The following is a 20,006-nucleotide window of genomic DNA, read 5'->3' as shown; positions in this document are numbered from 1 at the left end:
CCTGCCTACCCTTTTGTGTTACCTTCTCTCTTTTGTGCAGCTAGCACTGAAGATCACACCCTACATACTAGAGGAAGAGTAATGTCATCTTCCCCTGGACACACTTTAAGCAATGGATTCAAGAAGCCTCTTGGGCTACACATCTTTAGAACCTCCTTTCTTTCTTGTATTCTGTCTTCCCTCGCAGTATTTCATCCCAGCCCTACTTTCTCTGCCATAGTTGGTATTAAATAAACTGCATGTCACTGGATTATCATACCAAAATCAACCTTCCCTCGAAAGAACATGAAAATCTGAAGAATTTGGGAAGGGCCTTTATAATTCTCCCATCCGAGGATCACTCTGAAATACCCTGAAACATATCTTGGATTGGCACCATCCCCAGGAAGGTCATGGAAATTGAATGTGCTTTCTCTTTGCAAACACAGGAATTCTAGCATGGGCATTTTCAGGGAGGAGCCCTTCTCCTTAAATATAACTCCAAGTAAATGTAATTACTTGGTCCTGAAAAGGGCATTCTTTTTATGCTGTCTGGGTCAGTGATTAGTAATGTTGATTGTCAGCTTACCATACCTGAGAACTGCTTCCATCAGACTGGTCTGGAGACATATGTTTGGAATGCTTTCTAGATTGATACTGTATGTAGAGGGTTCAGCTATCCCTGGGCAGATGACTTTGAGTTGTAGAAGGGAGCTGAGCAAGCCAGGAGAAGCAAGCCAGTAAGCAGCATTCCCCCTTAGTTTCTGCTATAGTTCCTGATGCCAGATTTTTGCCTTGACATCTCTGAATGTCTCTTCTGCAAGTTGCTTATGGTCATGCTATTTAACACAGCAACAGAAATCAAGCTAGAATGATGTCTTTATGGTAAATATATGTGTTCTGATTATAAACAGAGTATGGAAGTATGGAGTAGTCTTTCCTCAGGACTCCAGGGCTGACAAAACTGGTTCTGTGGGCTTGAAATATTGTGTGTGTGTGTGTGTGTGTGTGTGTGTGTGTGTGTATACTTCCTCCAGTATACACATACACACACACACACATACATATACACAAATATCTCATGGTGCACTTTCCCCCTCAAAGCCCAACCCCATTGAAAATTTTTTAGTTGTTAAAATTTTATATAATGGAGAGGAAAGCAAGTAAGGAAAGAATGTCGAAACAGCTCCTTGGAGGGGGAGGGGGTGACACAGTAGAGAAGAGTGTTTGCTGAACTCACTCACCTCTGAAATAGGAAAGCACATCACCACCCTAGGATCCACTAAGTCTGGGTCCCTCTCTCTCTCTCCTTTGCTGAAGAAGATACAATAACGAGTTGCTTTTCTAGTAATCTAATTTTCAGTAATATATCAGAAGGAAACCGTCCATGAAGAATGCTAAAATTATATGCATGACGACACTTGTTGTAGCATGTTTCCTACTTTGGTACACTCAAAAGTTGGGAGTTTTCCAAATTCTTCAAAGCAGGAGAAGGCTGGTAACTCATCAGCTCCTGTGTCAGCATTGGAGACAGCAGGGGGAGGGGCTGGTGGTAGGGAATCATCACGAAGAGACATGGGCCAAAGGCAGAGCTGTATTCTAATCACAGCTATGCAGAATCTGTCCACAGAAGTTCAAATTCTGGAGGGATAGAAACCCATTGCTGTAGTTTGAGCAAATGTGTTCACCAAATTTATAAGGTGGAATCCAAGGCCTAATTCTATAAAATGTCAGAGTGGGGACTTTTTCAGGGGGTGATTAAGTTACATAGGTTCTGCCTGTGTCCGTTGAATGAAATGAAAGGATTTCATTTCCTTATGAAAGGATTGGAGGAAACTAGGTAGAGTATTTTGCCTTTTCACCTTCCACGTGACCCAGGAACAAGGCACCATATTGGAAGTAGAGCAGTTCCTTGCTAGGCACAGAATCTGCTGGTGCCTGGATTCTAGGCCACCAATATTAAGAACTATAAAAAACCAACTCTATTGTTTAGAAATAACTCAATCTCTGGACTTTAGTAGACTTACGAAAACTGCTGACTCGCCAGTACAGTGAGCTTATGGAGCAATTTTCAGACTTGGAGTTCTGTTGATTAACGGATACTTGTTCAGTGAATGGAAGTGTTTCTTTTAACATTTTGTTGAAAGCAGAAGACGAAAAGTTTTCTTCCATCCTCTTTAGAAACTACCTCTAGTCCAATGAAAATGGAAAGAAGAGGGAAGAAAACACGGTGAGGACCATCTATAGGTCAGAACGTCGGTTATCTGGACTGCCAGACCTACTAATTTGCCTGGCTTCCCACCATCAGCACCTGTCCTCACACTCAGGTTGACCACACAGCATAGGGACAGGCTCAGCTCATGTCCCCTAGAGCCCGGTGATGTCCCTGGCCATCCTCAGCCACCATTTATATCAATACTGCAAGCCAGCAGCTCTTCAACTTGTGGTACCTCCTTAACTGCTCTCTACCTGTGCCATACTCAACAGCAGCCACCCTGCATCTCCCTAACATCTGGGGCCTGACCATATCATGTCTCAAACCAAAGACAAGGTATACATTCCTATACCTATACTATACCTTTCCTACTTGAGAAACGAAGACCATTCCTCAACAAGAGCATGCCACACCCTACCTTAAATGTACCCGAACAGCTGCCTCAGGTCAACTACCCTCCTCAGAAATGCCTCTCCTCTTACACCCCAATCTCAAAATTTCCTTTCCTAGGAATTGTGGCAGGGCTCACCAGCCTTCCCTCCACATAGGGAGGGAACACAGCTCACTTAGGACCTGTCTTCTTTCCCAGCACCCGCCTGATACCCTTTCTTCCTCCCTTTTATTCTTGCTGGCCTCTTTGCTTAGACAGAACCAATCAGTCTTCTTCCCTCTCTATCTGCTAAAGTCTGTCAACAATCCAGATACCAACTGGTCCCAGCTATAACCGAAGCCTCTCCCAGTCAGGAGAAAGCGACTCACCTGTCCCCATCCCATTTGTCATGACTGTAACAATGACATTAAGCACATGTATGCTTGTGATAAGTAACAGAGATGTGGCCCCCATCATCCCAAATGAAGGAGATGAAAAAAATGTATATTTAAATAAGTAACCAGGAAGTTATAAATACATACACTAGGGGATGCCTCCAGTGTTCTCTTGGCACAATTCTCTCTGCTTCTATGGATATGTTTGGATAGGCTTCACCTACTTCTCTGCCTTCCCTACCTCTTGCCCCTCTCTCTGCTTGGAACATGAGCCAGGTATCTCTGCGCTCTAAGGGTCTATGCTGCATGGGAGTGACACACACTCTCACTCTGTCCTCTCACAGTGGGATGAGCATCTCCATTTTTTTTGGTTCCTCCTTATTGCTACCACTCATTGGGTTGTTGGCTATAAATGTCTCTTTGGTAGTAGGCTAAGCCAACTATCCTCCCTGAGGTAGAAATATTCTTACCGCCACCTAAAAGACTCCATCCAGGGAGGGGGCTGCCATTTTGTCTTCTCATCCAACCCCAAGAACCAACAATCTACTTGACAATAGCTTCTGGCCCAAGTACTCAATGAGAAAGGCCTCCTGGACAGTTTTCAATTCAATGATTTTGGGAAGTAAGACTTCAGAGGGGATCCAGGGTGGCTGTATTGGTGACCCCTCTGAGCTCTGCTCTCTTCTCAGCTGGGATCATCATAGCCATCTCATGTATAAAGCCCTTACTGTTAGCTCTCCCCAGAGGACCCCAAGGACGCACATGAAGTAGCTGTTTCAAGGTCTCAGTAGTAGGGACTCTGAGCAGTCATCACACTTTATATACACTTGAAGCTGACTATGCCAACTGGACTGATACTTGTCTCATTTCTGGGCTTGAAGAGATGCCTTGGACACTTGTCGAGCAAGACTGTGTTAACCCACCAGAGCTCCCGAAGACAGAATGGTGGGCAGAGCCATAAAAATACTCCGAGAAAGTGGAGCAGCAGGCATGAGTCACAAACCTCAAGTCCAAGCACATTATCTCTGTTTTTGAAGAGCAAGACAGTAAGAGGAGTTCTTTAGCACATCCCACTTCTATGTCTGTGCTGACAGGTGTCTGGAAGCCGAGAGTATCTCAAGTTAAATGACAGTGAGACAAGCCAGGCATGCTCATTCCATGGAACTGAAGGTCATCTGATAACTCGGATCTCAGAAACATCTTCTGCCTTTGCTCTGCCCCTCAACCCACAAGTCCTCCCTCTGAGGGGCATTAACTGACCTTAGGTGAGTCCTTACTTGCTAATGTAATCCCAAGGTTATTTCTGCTTTCTCCATATCTTTAGTCAGGTTCTTGAGTAGCTAGGGATCTTTCAATTGTCAATTCCTTCACATACTTTCCAGCACATTGTTGTAGACTGCTATCCTCTGGGCATACCAGTCACTATTTATCTTCAACAGAGCAGCTACGACTACTTGCCAGAGACCCTCAAGATCCAGCCCATTGACCGCTCCTTATGGAAGGAAGGAACAGGACCATTGGACTATAATCTGAAAGCCCAGCCATTTCCTTCTGTACCTCCCTGCCAGGTGAATGTAATTCTATTCTAGCTGCAGATGGGCCTGTACTGAAGGTGCTGGAGTTTATAGAAAGCAGGTTAAGAGAAGTTGTTGTAGAGCTCCACCTACACAGCTATGAAAGAATTGTTATTCATTCTGGGCTGAAACCTTTTGCTGGGGCAGCTGCTTTAGTATCACCTACATTCCTATAAGTAGCCCCTAACTCATATTCTGTATGGAAGCCCAATAAAATCTTCGGTTTAGCAAGTTGCATTTCAGTGAAATCAAATTCTGTTATTGGTGCCCTATCTGAGGGGAACAGACATTCCCTATTACCTACCCAGGAAACATGCACTACACATGCTGGGTAGGGATGAGGTACAGGATTTCAAAGACAGGGAACCAAGTACAGGTGCTGCCCTTTTGTCCTTCTGGGGGGGGGGGTGTTGCAGCCTGCAGGCACAGGCTGACACAGCTCACAGTTCCTGAGACTCAAGGTCAGTCTGAGAAAATCACACTTGATCACTAATTCCTGTTAGCTGTACTCTGATTCCCAACAATGCCAATCACTGGTTCTGAGGTCTGGCTGTATAGAAGCATGGGACAGCTTCTAGAACACTTCCACTAGAATTTCCACTACATTGTGTCTGAGGTGGCTCACACATACATATTTTATAAGTTTTCCAAGTGGCACAGGGTATGTACTCACTGATAAGCAGATACTAACCCAAAAGCTCAGAATAACCACCATACACCTCAGGGAACATATGAAGCTTAAGAAGGAAGACCAAAGTGTAGATGCTTCAATCCTACTTAGAAGGGGGAACAAAATAATCACAGGAGGTAGAGGGAGGGAGGGACCTGGGAGAAAAAGAATTGGGGAAAGGAAAAAAGGGGTACAGGATCAGGTATGGGAAGAGACAGGAGAGAAGTACAGAGGGTCAGGAAATTGAACAGAAATGTGTAGCAGTAGTAGGGGAGACTGGGGGGGTAGCCACTAGAAAGTCCAAGGTTTCAGGGGAGCAAGAGGTGGACCTATGATCTCAAAGAGATTGCATTAGCTAAAATACCCAGCAAAGGGTAGATGGAACCTATGGAAGCCATCTCCAGTAGATAGTCCCGACCCTCAGTTGAGAGATGGGGCCACCCACCCATCTCAAACTTTTTAACTCAGAATTGTTCCTATCTAAAGGAAATGCAAGGACAAAAAATGGAGCAGGGACTGAAAAAAAAGGCCATCCAGAAACTGCCCCCCACCTAGGGATGCATTCCAAACCCTGTCACTATTGCTGATGCCAAGAAGCTCTTGCTGATAGGAGCCTAGTTTAGCTGTCCCCAAGAGGCTTTGCCAGCACCTGACCAATACAGATGCAGATTCTCAAGGCCAACCATCAGACTAAGCATGAGGACCCCAATGGAAGAGTTAGGGGAAGGACTGAAGGAGCTGAAGGGGATTGCAACCCCATAGGAAGAACAACAACATCAACTAAGAAGACCACCCAGAGTTCCCAGGGACTAAACCACCAAAGAGTACATATGGAGGGACCCATGGCTCCAGGTGCATATGTAGTAGAGGATGGCCTTATCTGGCATCAATGGTATGATGGTCCTGTGGAGGCTCAATACCCCAGCATAAGGGGATTCTAGAGAGGTGAGGTGGGAATGGGTGAGTGGGTAGGAAAGCACCCTCATAAAGGCAAAGGGAAGGAGAAATGGGATGGGGGTTCTGAGGAGAAACCAGGAAGGGGGGACAACATTTGAAATGTAAATAAATAAAATAACCAATAAAAGAAATTTCCAGGTCGCTCTAGTGGGCAACCAAGATTAAGCTAAAAATCTGAATATTGTGGTAAGACGTAACAGTGCTATATAGTATCAGTGATTTAGTTTCCCTATGAATAAGAGAAGGTAATTACAGTCCCTACTGTCCTGGGTTTTTAAAAGGACTGAACACGTTAATGGAGGTCAGTTGTGGAACACAGCATGCAGACCCATGAGAAGGTCTCTTGTTTTACCATGAGGACCCTCTCACCCTCAGGTCCACAGTCATTAACATCCTTTGTGAGACTGAAGGGCTAAAGTTGGAAACGTGAGAGGTCGAGTTCGGTCGAAGTCCTGAGGACAGGTAACTGTCAACTGGCAGGTGCTTACTGAACTCCCGATTTCAAATCCACTTTGCCTGGATGCACCACAATGGGGCAGATGTACAAGGCTCTAGGCAAGCCCCAAACCCCACCTCCACAGGAGAGAGTGATATAGACTCTAGCCAGATCAGCCACTCCCTAAGTTTCTCCCCGAGCGCGGGGACACACACACACACACACACACACACACACACACACACACACACACATAGCATTAGAAAAACAACGATAGCCAATCTTTGAGGAAAACGTATGGGAATCTGGTGGTTGGATCCCGGGATGTTTAAAAGAGAACAGAACAAAGAAGAGAGACGCGAGAAAATGAAGACACACGTTGCAACTTTCTCCTCGGTCCTGGCTCCTTTGTGGTCCTGACTCCTTCATCCTCCATAAACGCTTTATCCCAGAGCCTTATCGCAGGCTCTGCACTTTTCTAACAGGCAGGCAGGGGTTTATGGCCCTGGCCAGCAGGGCTATAATCTAAGCACCTGACTGAGTCTTAGCCCTCCAGAGTTCACAGGCCTGGCAGCACCCCTCTGGGATTTGTTCCCACACCTCCCAGCCTGAGCTCCTGTGGGCCAGGCAGAGCACAGCAGAAGCAGCCTTCCCTGGGACCAGCAGAGTGAGGCGCTACCTTCACCCGGAAGAGCAGAGCAGACACACCCCCACCCCAGACCATTAAGTACAACAATCCTTTAGCCAGGGACCCAGCTCAAACACACAGAAGCACTAGGAACTAAAGACTTCAGTGACAAAGGTCTAGTTTTGAGCCCCATTTCAGCCACTTTCTAGCAGAGGAGGCTTCGTTTGATTACCCAGAGGGATCGTACACAGTGCTTGTCGGCTAATGCCCTGCTGCTCTTTGAAAAAGTCATGTCGAACGCCCACACTCTGGTCTTACCTGGCGCATTTCTTTATAGTTGTGGTGCTTAAAATCCAGGTCATCAGTGGTGGTCATCTCATTACGTCGGTGATAATAGTTATTAGGATCTAGGGACAGAAAGATGGTTTTGGATTCATTCACAATCAGTCATGACTTCCCTGACCAGTGCCCTGATGTATAAGGTGACAGTAGAAACACAGAGCTGAACTTCTAACATTGGCTCAGAGGCAAGAGAGGAGTTGGAACTGTTTGGTGAGTAAGAGTGTACAAGGCCTGTGCTTAGATCTCTACTTAGATCTCTACTTGAACAGCCTATACCTTACTTTTTCTCCTGTTTGTTGGCTTACAGTGAGCCGTAGAAAAGATAGATGTGTAGAAGAGATAGCTTATGTGCCTGGGCTGCTGTTAGTACTAAACAAAAAGTTAGGAAGTTCAAAACCATACAGGAAAAGTAGGAGACATTAGGAAGCATGGGCCCATTCTTAATCTCTTAGCTGGGATGCATTTCTTGTCATTCTTCCTAATAGAAGTCCAGCATGTGAGAATCCCCTCTTTCTGCCTCTCAGAACTCTCATGTCCCCAGTCACAGGGGCAGACCAAACCTATCACAGGACCCGACTGTGCCAATGGAGACAAAGCTCTTTGGCACAGAGGAATAGACAGTGACAAACGATGCTGAAATACTGCCTGCTTCCTGTGGTGGCTACCTCACCATCCAGGAACTGGCCCTAGTACAACCTCGGTGATCAGCAGGACACAGGTACGCTGACAACAAAAGCTTCTGGTTGGCCAACCCTGAAGTCAATCCTTCTATGACATTTAGAACTTGTAGTTTTCATATGAAATGTCCTTATAGGTTCAAATTTCTAACTAATGACATATTTTACAATGCAGTAGAACATTTAGTATGCACGGCCTAGATATAAGAACTGGGGAGGGGTCCCCTCCTCTCTCTATTGCCTGCCTACCGTGTGGTGAAGAGTATTCTCCACCACATTTCCACAATCATGGTGTTCCGTCTCACCATGGGCCCAGTCAATAGAGTCAAGAACCATGTTCCAGAAACCTCTGCCACTGTGATCCAAAATCAATCTTTCCCCCTTGTTAGTTGTTTCTGAGTACTTTGTCACAGAGATACATGTCTTACTGACACAGCAGCCTCCAAGGGATGTTGGATCCATGTGTAGTAACAAAGGTAACCTTGAGGACTGGGGCTCTGGCTCAGGGTGCACAGCCTGCTCTCTGTAGCCCCCCTTTCATTTAACTGACTTTTCTTTTTAATTTCTATTTATTGTATATATTATTCTGAAATAAAGACCATACAGAAGAACGAGGGCAAGGAGGAGGAAGAGTGTGAATAAGACTGACAGGTATGGACTCTGGGTCTGTCCTGATGTCCATGTCCTTATTCAAGGAAGGATGGCAAATGTCCTCAGGCCTTGGTCACCAATCAGACATTTCCAAATAGATGATTAAGTCACCAAGTCTCAGTCATAACAGAGCTACCACCCCAACCCCCTCATGAATGGATCAAAGGCCCATTCTGAAAGCAGGGACAATAAGGGTAGCAGAAGGACCACTGGGATGTTAGGACCAGCCGAGAGCCATCTGTGCCATCAAAGTTCCAAGACCAGGAGCACTAGCTGGTGCTCAGCCCAGCCAAAATCCAATTCCACATCATAACCAATGACTCCACAGGCTCTGTGTGAGAAGCACCACTCTGTGACTATATCACAAAAACAGGAAGGAGGGATTAGCACCTACTTCACACACCCACAGTACCTAGCCCTCTGGCACCCCTACCAAACTGCTTTAGCCTTGGAAGCTGAGGCCACATTCAACAAATTAGGAGTCACAGGAAAGACAGACACCAAGAGTAGTGTTACATCTTCATGAAAGACCTAGCAATACTGTCAGAAACAAGTAACTGTCACGGGAAGCAGTAGTTTGCAGGAGGATAGGCATCTCATCCAGGCAAGAAAGTCAAGGCTATCTGGGCTCTGTCAAGGCCCCATTTATCTCTGCCCATGTCTTTGGAAACAGCTTTTCTGGTGCATAGGTTCTAAAGCCAAGGTGAGGAGCAACACTTTTTGTTTTTGCTGTTTATTGAAACTGAGTTCAACATGCTACTTTCTAAGAGCTATTCAGCACTGACCTTCCACCTCAGAGGTGTCTTTCCAAAGGATTTGAAAGCACCCCCCTTTCCCTCAAATACCAGTTATACCTTCAAGAATGTAAAAAAAGAGTTGAAGAAAAAGCTCAGAGTCCTAGGTACAGAAGATTTCTTGCACTTCCAATTTCCACTTGTGCCCAGAGCTGGACCTATGCCAGAGCTCTTTGTACTCAGAACCTGATGGGAGAAAGCTGCTGGGAGAAAGCTGGTGTCCTGGGAGTTCTGACACATCTGAGAGCACAGATGAGACCACCGCTGGTACTCCAATTCCTGGCCCAAGAGGAACCCGCCTGAAGCCCTCAGTACACTGGAGCCGAGTAGCGGTAGCAGTCTGGGACAGGATCCTTACTGTTTCTGCCTATGCCTAGAGCTGACCCTGTGCCACACCTCTGTGTACCCAGATCCTTCTGGGAGAAAGCTGGTCCCCAGAAATGCTGACACACCTGAGAGCACAGGTAAGACTCCCACTTCTGCTCTGAGGGACCCACCCAGACCCTTCAGGACATAGGAATGGAGAAGCAGTTTGAGATAGGATCCTTCTAGTTTTTGTCTCTGCCCTATCCTGCCTCTATGCCACAGCTCTGTGGACCCAGACCCTACTGAGAAAGAGTTGTTCCCCAAGTAGTACTGACATACAGCCTTACAGAAGGGTAAGATCAGCAAGACCAGCTAACACCAGAGATAAGCAGATGGTGAGAAGCAAGTCCAAGAACCTAAGCAACAGGAACCAAGGCCAACTGGCATCCAGAACCCGGTTCCCCCACCACATCAGGTCCTGGATACCCCAACACACTGGAAAAGCAAGATTCTGATTTAAAATCACAACTCATGATGATGTTAGAGGACTTTAAGAAGGTCATCAATAACTCCCTTAAAGAAATACAGAACAATACAGGCAAACAGGTAGAAGCCCTTAGAGAGCAAACACAAAAATCAACCAAACAGGTGAAAGAATTAAACAAAACCATCAAGGACCTAAAAATGGAAATAGAAATAATAAAGAAATCACAAAGGGTGACAAACCTGGAGATAGAAAACCTAGGAAAGAGATCAAGATTCATAGATGAAAGTATCACCAACAGAATTCAAGAGCTAGAAGACAGAATCTAAGAGGCAGAAGATACTATAGAAAACATTAATAAAACCATCAAAGAAAATGCAAAATGCAAAACGCCCCTAACCCAAAACATCCAGGAAATCCAGGACACAATGAGAAGAACAAATCTGAAGATAATAGGTATAGAAGAGATCAAAGATTGCCAACTTAAAGACCCAGTAAATATCTTCAGCAAAATTATAGAAAAAAACTTCCCTAACCTAAAGAAAGATATGTTCATAAATGTACAAGAAGCCTACAGAACTCCAAATAGATTGGATCAGCAAAGAAATTTCTCCCATCACGTAATAATCAAAGCACCAAATGCATAAAACAAAGAAAGAATATTAAAAGCAGCAAGAGAAAAAGGTCAAGTTACATATAAAGGCAGACCTATCAGAATCACACCAGACTTCTCAACAGAGACTATGAAAGTTAGAAGATCCTGGTCAGGTGTCATACAGATCCTAAGAGAACATAAATGCCACCCCAGTCTACTAGATCCAGCAAAACTCTCAATTACCATAAATGGAGAAACCAAGATATTCCATGACAAAACCAAATTTACACAATAATATCTTTCTACAAATCCAGCCCTACAAAGGATAATAGATTGAAAACTTCAACACAAGTAAGGAAACTACACCCTAGGAAAAGCAAGAAAGTAATCTTTTTTCAAATAACTGTAAAGAACACAGCCACACAAGCATAATTTCACCTCTAACAACAAAAATGACAAGAAACACCAATCATTGGTCCCTAATATCTCTCAACATAAATGGATTCAACTCCCAAATTAAAAGACATAGATTAATAGACTGTATACATAAAGAGGACCCAACATTTTGCTGCATACAGAAAGCACACCACAGTGACTAAGACAGACATTACCTTATTTCCAAGCAAATGGTCCCCAGAACAAGCTGGAGTAGCCATTCTAATATCAAAATAAAATTGACTTTCAACCAAAAGTTACCAAAGAAGATAAGGAAGGACACTTCATACTCATCAAAGAAAAAAGTCAGCAAGATGAAATCTCAATTCTAAATATATATGCTCCAAATGCAAGAGCACAGTGAAACTAACCAAAATTATGAATCAAATGGATTTAACAGATATCTCTAGAACATTTCATCCTGAAACAAAAGAATACACCTTCTTCTCAGCACCTCTCCTTTCTGTATCTTCTTCAAAATTGACCATATAATTTTGGACCTCAACAAATACAAGAAGACTGAAATAATCCCCATGCATCCTATAAGCTCACCATGAACTAAGATTAGTCTTCAATAACAACAGAAATGACAGAAAGTCCACATATACATGGAAGCTGAACAATGCTGTACTCAGTGATAACTTGGTCAAAGAAGAAATAAAGAAATTAAAGACTTTTTAGAATTTAATGAAAATGAAGGCACAACATACCCAAACTTATGGGAAACAATAAAAGCAGTGCTAAGAGGAAAACTCATAACTCTGAGTGCCCCAAAAAAAGAAACTGGAGAAAATATACAATAGCAGCTTGACAGTACACCTAAGAGCTCTAGAAAATAAAATGCACTGATGAGGCAAAGATGAAAGGAAATAATCAAACTCAGGGCTGAAATCAACCAAGTAGAGACAAAAGGAACTATACAAAGAATCAACAAAACCAGGAGCTGATTCTTTGAGAAAATCAGCAAGATAGATAAACTGTTAGCCAGATTAACTAGAGGGCACAGAATATTCAAATTAACAAATTCAGAAATGAAAAGGAAGACATAACAACAGAAACTGAGGAAATACAAGAAATCATCATATCCTATGACAACAGCCTATATTCAACAAAACTTGAAAATCTGGATGAAATGAACAATTTTCTAGACAGATACCAGGTACCAAAGTTAAATCAGGATCAGATAAACCATCTAAACAGTCCCATAACCTCTAAAAAAAATACAAGCAGTCATTAAGAGTCTCCCAACTAATAAAAGGCCAGGACCAGATGGGTTTAGTGCATAATTTTATCAGACTTTCATAGTAGACCTAATACCAATACTCTACAAATTATTCAACAAAATAAAAATAGAAGGAACACACCCTAATTCCTCCTATGAAGCCACAATTACACTTATACCTAAACCTCAAAGAGAACCAACAATGAACCCACACACCTGTGGTCACTTGATCTTTGACAAAGGAGCTCAAACCATCCAGTGGGGGAGGGGAGATAGCATTTTTAAGCAAATGCTGCTGGTTCAGCTAGCAGTCAGCATGTAGAAGAATGCAAATTGACCCATTCTAATTGCCCTATACAAAGCTCAAGTACAAATGGATCAAGGACCTCCATATAAAACCAGATACATTAAAACTAATAGAAGAGAAAGTGGGAGAAGACCCTCGAACACAAAGGCACTGGGGAAAATTTGCTGAACAGAACACCAATGGCTTATGCTCTAAGATCAAGAATTGACAAATGGGACCTCATAAAATTGCAAAATTTCTGTAAGGCAAAGGACACTGTCATCAGGACAAAACAGCAACCAACAGAATGGGAAAAGATCTTTGCCAATCCTACATCTAATAGAGGGCTAATATACAAAGAATTCAAAAAGTTAGACTCCAGAAAATCAAATAACCCTATTAAAAATGGGGGACAGAGCTAAACAAAGAATTCTCAACTGAGGAATATCAAATGGCTGAGAAGTATCTAAAGAAATGTTTGACATCCTTAGTCATCAGAGAAATGCAAATTGAAAAAAAAAAAAACCCTGAAATTCTTCCTTACACCAGTCAGAATGGCTAAGATAAAAACAAAAACAAAAACAAAAACAAAAAACAAAAACTCAGGTGACAGCAGATGCTATCGAGGATGTAGAGAAAGAGGAACACCCCTCCATTGTTGGTGGGAATGCAAACTGGTACAACTACTCTGGAAATCAGTCTGGCAGTTCTCAGAAAGTTGGGCATAGTACTACCTGAGGACCTGGCTATATCACTCCTGGGCATATACCCAAAAGATTTTCCAACATGTTTATAGTGGTCTTATTTATAATAGCCAGAAGCTGGAAAAAAACCCAGATGTCCTTCAACAGAAGAATGGATACAAAAAATGTGGTCCATTTACACAATGGAGTACTGCGCAGCTATTAAAAACAATGACTTAATGAAATTCTTAGGCAAATGGATAGAAATAGAAGGTATCATCCTGAGTTAGGGGACACAATCACAAAAACACCACACATGTTAAACATTCACTGATAAATGGATATTAGCCCAAAAGCTTGGATTGCCCAAGATACAATTCACAGACCACATAAAGTTCAAAAAGAAAAACCAAAATGCAGGTGCTTCAGTCCTTCTTAGAAAAAGGAACAAAAGTATTCACAGGAGGAAATACAGACATAAAGTTTAAGGCAGAGACTAAACCAAAGGCCATCCAGAGACTGCCCCACCTGGAGATCCAGCCCATATACAGCCACTAAACCCAGACAATACTACAGATGTCAAGAAGCACATGCTGACAGGAACCTGATATAGCTGTCTCCTGAGAGGCCTTGCTAGAGTCTGACAAATACAGAGGCAGATGCTCATAGCCAACCATTGAACTAAGAATGGTATTCCCAATGGAGGAGTTAGAGAAGAGATTGAAAAAGCTGAAGGGGGTTGCAACCCCATAAGAACAACAACACCATTCAGAACTCACAGGGACTAAACAACTATCCCAAGAGTACCTATGGACAGACCCATGGCTCCAGCTGCATATGTAGCAAAGGATGGCCTTGTTGGGCACCAATGGGAAGAGAATCCCTTGGTCCTGCCAAGGCTCTATGCCCCAGTGCAGGAGAATGTCAGGGCAGAAAGGCAGGAGGGGGTAGATGGGCACCCTCAAAGAAGGGGGAGGAGATGGGATAGGGGGGTTATAAAGGGGAAACCAGAAAAGGGGATAACATTTAAAGTATAAATAAAATATATCCAGTTAAAAAAAAGAAACAAAAGATTTCTTGCTCTGGGAATATTCTTCCTTTCTGGAGACTAGTCATTATTTGGAAGGATCCAGGACAAGATGTAGAATTGTTTTGATATACCTTTATTTTTTGTGATGCTGAGTCTCCCATATCTAATAAATACTTCTTCCTTTGTCTCGCACTATCTTTAGGTTTTGTTGTTGTTTGTTTGTTTTTGACTTAACAAAGTTTTATTGGGAATTACTTAAGAGTCCATCTCTCAGTTTTAAAAGTTAAGAATTGAGCTCAGAGACCACAGTTGGCCTGTCAGCCCTCTGCTGCTATGTCTGGCTTCCTTATGTGACAAGAGTCCCTTTCTCCCATTGGCCCCTATTTCATGAGGTTCCGCGGTATCTTGCCTCATGTGCCCAAGTGCGAGCCTGTGACACAGGTTCAGTCCATGAACCCATTTGTACACCTTAGCTAGTCACTAGCTCAGACATGATCTCAATGTAGTCATTCCCACTGGGACCAAGATATCTTCAAAAGGAAGCAACGTGCAATGAATGCCCCTCTCTTTGGCTTCCATACCATAGCAACAGTGGTCTTCAAGAAACTGAATTCTCTCCAGGAATCTCAAGCTAGGAAAGGGACAAAGTAGATGTCCTGTGCCAGACAGAGGAGAAGTATTCTCCTCCCAAGAAGAGCACCCAGTTCAAGACACCTCACACCAGAGCCTGGAGCCAGACAATGATGCAACTTGACCAGAAATGTTCAAAATTATGCCTAAGTCCTGCCCTCTGTTTAAACCTAAGTCAGGACCCATAAGATAAACTTGAGGATTCACTGCACCTCACTCTGTGTTTTTTCCCAGTGAGACCACACCAGATCACCTCTCTCTGCATTCTACTGTGCCTTGTCTTTTTAACAGAAGCAAGGAGCATGGGTTTCTGAGCCTAGCTCATTAGGGCTGCCAGGGTCCTAATTACTCTTCTGACATCAGAGCTGTAGAAACATCTTTCTTCGGGGGTAACTCAAATGGCAGGAACTGGAATGCTAGTGATAACCTGTCAGTCTGCAAGAAGATCCATTCCTGACCACAGCAAGAAGGCCCTGAGATATTAGCCATACCCCTGCCTAAAGCCTGTCACCCCCACCCCTGCAATTTCATTTGTCACCCAAATTTTTCTTCTTAAGTAAATCTGAGTGGGACTTCTGGCATTTGAAGCAGGAGTCCTGAATGGCTGATTCCATCTCTTTGCCTTTCTTGCCACAGATGGAGCTATGGCAAGCCAGCTTCCTGCCTCTTTCCATGTGGTTAATTTTCAAGATTCTTTGTACTAAAACCCAGTGATTCCTTGGAGGAGAGGGACTACTTACCTACAGGGAGAGAAAACTCCAGGCACAGCACCTAAAATCATTCATTCGGCCTACTCACTCCATTAACTTAGTACAACCTTCTGTTCTCAACATAGCAGCCTACTAATTCTGCTGCCTGAGTCACCATGTCTGTTCTGTGGTCTCACTAGGCAAAAAGAAAGAGAAGGAAAGGACTCTGTGGACATCTGCTGTCCTGGCGCTGCTGGGGACATGTGAAGGTAAGTATTCACATTTTTCTGAGGCAATGTGTGTCATCAGTAGTCATTTATTTATTTATTTATTTTGTGCATATGAGTACACAATTGCTGTCTTCACACACACAAGAAGAGGGCATCAGATCCCATTACAGATGGTTGTGAGCCATTATGTGGGTGCTGGGAATTGAACTCAAGACCTCTGGAAGAGCAGTTAGCGCTCTTAACCATTGAGCCATTACTCCAGCTATCAGTGGTCATTTACTCCTTGGTAGACAATCCCCTTGATTCATGGCATGGTCAGAGGTCATTGACCCTTTTATAAAAGTGGTTACCATGTACCTCCCATGTTGGATTCCACTGAGGCAAGATCCTTCTCTAAAGAGAACATTTTGTTTTATGTCCTAAGCAAGGGAAAAACTGAAGCCAAAAGGAAAAAGAGGACTCACCAAAGGATGCGATAAAAAAGTAAGAAGAGTTGCCTCCCCTTAATGAGACAGAGACCCCAAAGCCCAGATTTAAACTGCTGTAATGAAGATCTCTAATCAGCTTTCGATTCCTGTTCCATAATTTGATTTAAATGAATCAGCACTAGCCTCAGGGAGTGAGAGTCACAGGATACCTATAACTACTCCTAAAGTTAAAAGAAACCAACTACAGGGGCTTTAAACAACACTAACAGGTAAGCTAGCAACAGTAAGTAGCTTGCAGTTGCTATAGGTGACAGTTGTTACCATTCCTTCCAGAATTCAAAGACACAGAACAAGTCTTAGTTGACAGGCAGACAAGATGAAGCCAGATAATATTGTCTTAGTCAGGATTTCTATTCCTGCACAAACATCATGACCAAGAAGCAAGTTGGGGAGGAAAGAAAGGTTTTATTCAGCTTACACTTCCAAAATGCTGTTTTATCACCAAAGAAAGTCAGTACTGGATCTCAAGCAGGTCAGAAACAGGAGCTAATGCAGAGGCCATGGAGGGATGTTGCTTACTAGCTTTCTTATAGAACCCAGAACTACCAGCCCAGGGATGGCACCACCCACAATGGGCTGGGCCCTCCTCCCTTGATCACTAGTTGAGAAAATGCCTAACAGCTGGATCTCATGGAGGCATTTCCTCAACTGAGGCTCCTTTCTCTGTGATAACTCCAGCTTGTGTCAAGCTACACAAAACCAGCCAGTACAAAAATTAAAGTTGAATATTTCTTCCCTAGGGTCCCTGAGTCTTGCCTGCTACCAACCTCAGTCCAGGACCTGAGCTAGACTCTGTCTCTGTGGAACAGAGAGAGACCCAGCAGCACACACAGCATTCTCCACTGGTGGACTCTGAAGTTGAGCACACATGCAGAGATATACATACACGCACATTCTCTCACACACACACACACACACACACACACACACACACACACACACACTTCCACTTTGATAGGCTTGAAAGAGTAGAACATTGCTGTCACATCCAAGACACACAGATCCAGAGACAAAGGTCATTTCACACTTTCTTAAGTAAAAAGGTCCGGCACACATAGCTCCTTCCCCTTCCTAGGATGCTATCTTAGCTCTCCAAGGTGTAGCTTTCACCTGTGTTCTTTTAGGAATGACTTTCTATTCCCTCTCCTCCCCAACACCTTAAACATGATTTCAGGGTGTTTTTCCTCTTTCTAGATCTAATAAATTGTTCCCAAAGGCCCTTCTGTGTCCAGCCTTAAATTCTTTTTGTTTTACTTTTGTTATTTAAAACATTCTCTCTCTATATAGCTCAGGCTGTTTTAGAATTTACTATGTAGACCACGTTGGCCTTAATTTCATGGTAATCCCGCTGCCTCCGTTTCTGGAGCATTGGGATCAGAGGCAGATACTACCATATCTAGATTCTGAAATTTTTTTATATCAATGAAAAAATTCTGTAAAAAAGACTGTGACACAGGTACACTCTATACAGCAAGTAGCCAATCAGCAATGGTTTTCCTAGGACTGTCCTGTCTGGTCTCAGGCAGATCAAGACATTTTGTCACATGACCTAATGAATCAAGTGCAGGAAGCAGGTCTCCTTTTCTATAATATAAAGGATAAATATCCTCTTCAACAACAACAAATTAGTATACTTAAATATTCTTTTTTAATCTCTCAAATCCTTTGACCAGTATAACACCAGAAGCCACAAAAACTACATAGATAGCTATTGTTAAGACATTAAAATGCAGAAGACTGTACCTACTGGGGTATGTGCAACCCTTCTTTTTACACAAGACTTTTATCTATGTATCCTATCTATACACAGCTGTGTACAGATTTATATTAAAAACTTCTAAAAAATAAATTTGACTTTTAAAAATGAACCCACATATTTGTCAGGGAGAAACCAGGACCATAATATGTCCACATTAAAAACCACCCAGGATTCATAGTTCATCTATCCATGTTTCAAGTGCCCACTAAAATTATCTAACAGAAATAATTACTTCACGATACTCATACAAGGTGCCCTACACCTTTCCTTAATAACACATGACTTCCTGCTCACAGAGGGAAACCATGGCCCTACCCTTTACAGGAAAAAAAAAATGGGAGAGTGCTAAGCAATGGTCCTGGCCTGGAAGAAAGAGGACAGAGCCTCCTTATAGATGCTGGCCAAGATTTGTGTCAGCAGATATCCTGAGTACCATGAACTCTGAATAGCAGCAGGCTGGCTGTAACAGGAGCCAGTTATGAAAAGAAACTCAAATCCCAAACAGGTATGCTCTGATGAGCTCTCCTATCAACCTCGGAAATATGCACAGCCTCTGTCCTGACGATTCCATTTGTTACATCCAAGTTCAAGCAACAACTGCAGCCAACCTACAGTTGGCAAAGCCAGCTTACGCATATTACAGGACTGCAAGAGAAACAGTAATGTGACATTAAACATGCTTTGAAAGCATAGCAAATGGCAACTCACGGCAGAGCTGGGGTGACTACCGAGGTAGCAGCAGAGCTGGTGGTAGCCTGCCTCTCGCAGTGCTGGGCGGGACTGCAGACCCCATAGCTCATGATGCTCCAGTTTATTCTATGAACCTGAGAGCAGGGAGACTCTGGGGAGAAAGTCTGGGCGAGATGAACCATGCTTCTGTTCCTATTCCTTATAACCTGATTAGGGAAAGACAGGAATGTGACATTCCTGCAGGCTCTGACAGCTGCTAAGGGGTGGGTTTGGGGCCAGCTGCTTTCCTAGAGCTGTGTGGTCAGGAGGGAGAAGTCCTTTCCCTGGGTGTACAGTGACACAAGCCAAAACCTTCTGAAAAGCCAGCCTAGTCTAACCTATCTGAAGCAGACACTAACCGGATCTAGAAGGTGCGTGTGAATTCCCACTTGTATCCAGAAGTTAGACCCAAATGCCATCATGTGAATATCAGGTCATAAGGGTAGAAGGAACAAGCATTCAATGAAGACACAGGCACCCAAGCTCTCCAGGCAGCAACTACAAATGCTCATGGTCAAGTTTCATCTACTTCCTGCCCTACCTCTGCACTCGATACAGTAAGGATGCTGAGAACAGCTACGGTGTCTTGAGGGCAAACATTCTATAGTACTGAGAACTGAACCTAGCCCGAGCATCTTCATATACTTCACCACTAAGTTACATTGCTAGCCGACAGCTGGATGCTTTTTGTCTCCCTTCTGAGCGGCAGCGTTGAGTGATTCGTCAACCTTGACATGCATAAACATCATCTT

The 20,006-nt window shown here is 43.5% G+C and overlaps 1 protein-coding gene across 2 annotated transcripts in view; it reads right to left on the bottom strand.

The window, feature by feature from the left end:
- Positions 1–20,006, bottom strand: part of CPXM2 (carboxypeptidase X, M14 family member 2) — a gene marked incomplete at its 5' end in the record, with an annotated part of 109,555 nt that overhangs the window by 19,104 nt on the left and 70,445 nt on the right. For both annotated transcript variants that reach the window (XM_080913298.1, XM_080913299.1), the window contains one exon: positions 7,543–7,631. In XM_080913298.1, the coding sequence (XP_080769424.1) occupies positions 7,543–7,631 (89 nt within the window). The remainder of the gene's footprint in view (positions 1–7,542; positions 7,632–20,006) is intronic.

The sequence above is a fragment of the Micromys minutus genome, assembly GCF_963924665.1.
Source record: "Micromys minutus genome assembly, chromosome: 2".
Lineage (NCBI taxonomy): Eukaryota > Metazoa > Chordata > Mammalia > Rodentia > Muridae > Micromys > Micromys minutus.
This window is presented reverse-complemented; position numbering and strand designations above follow the sequence as displayed.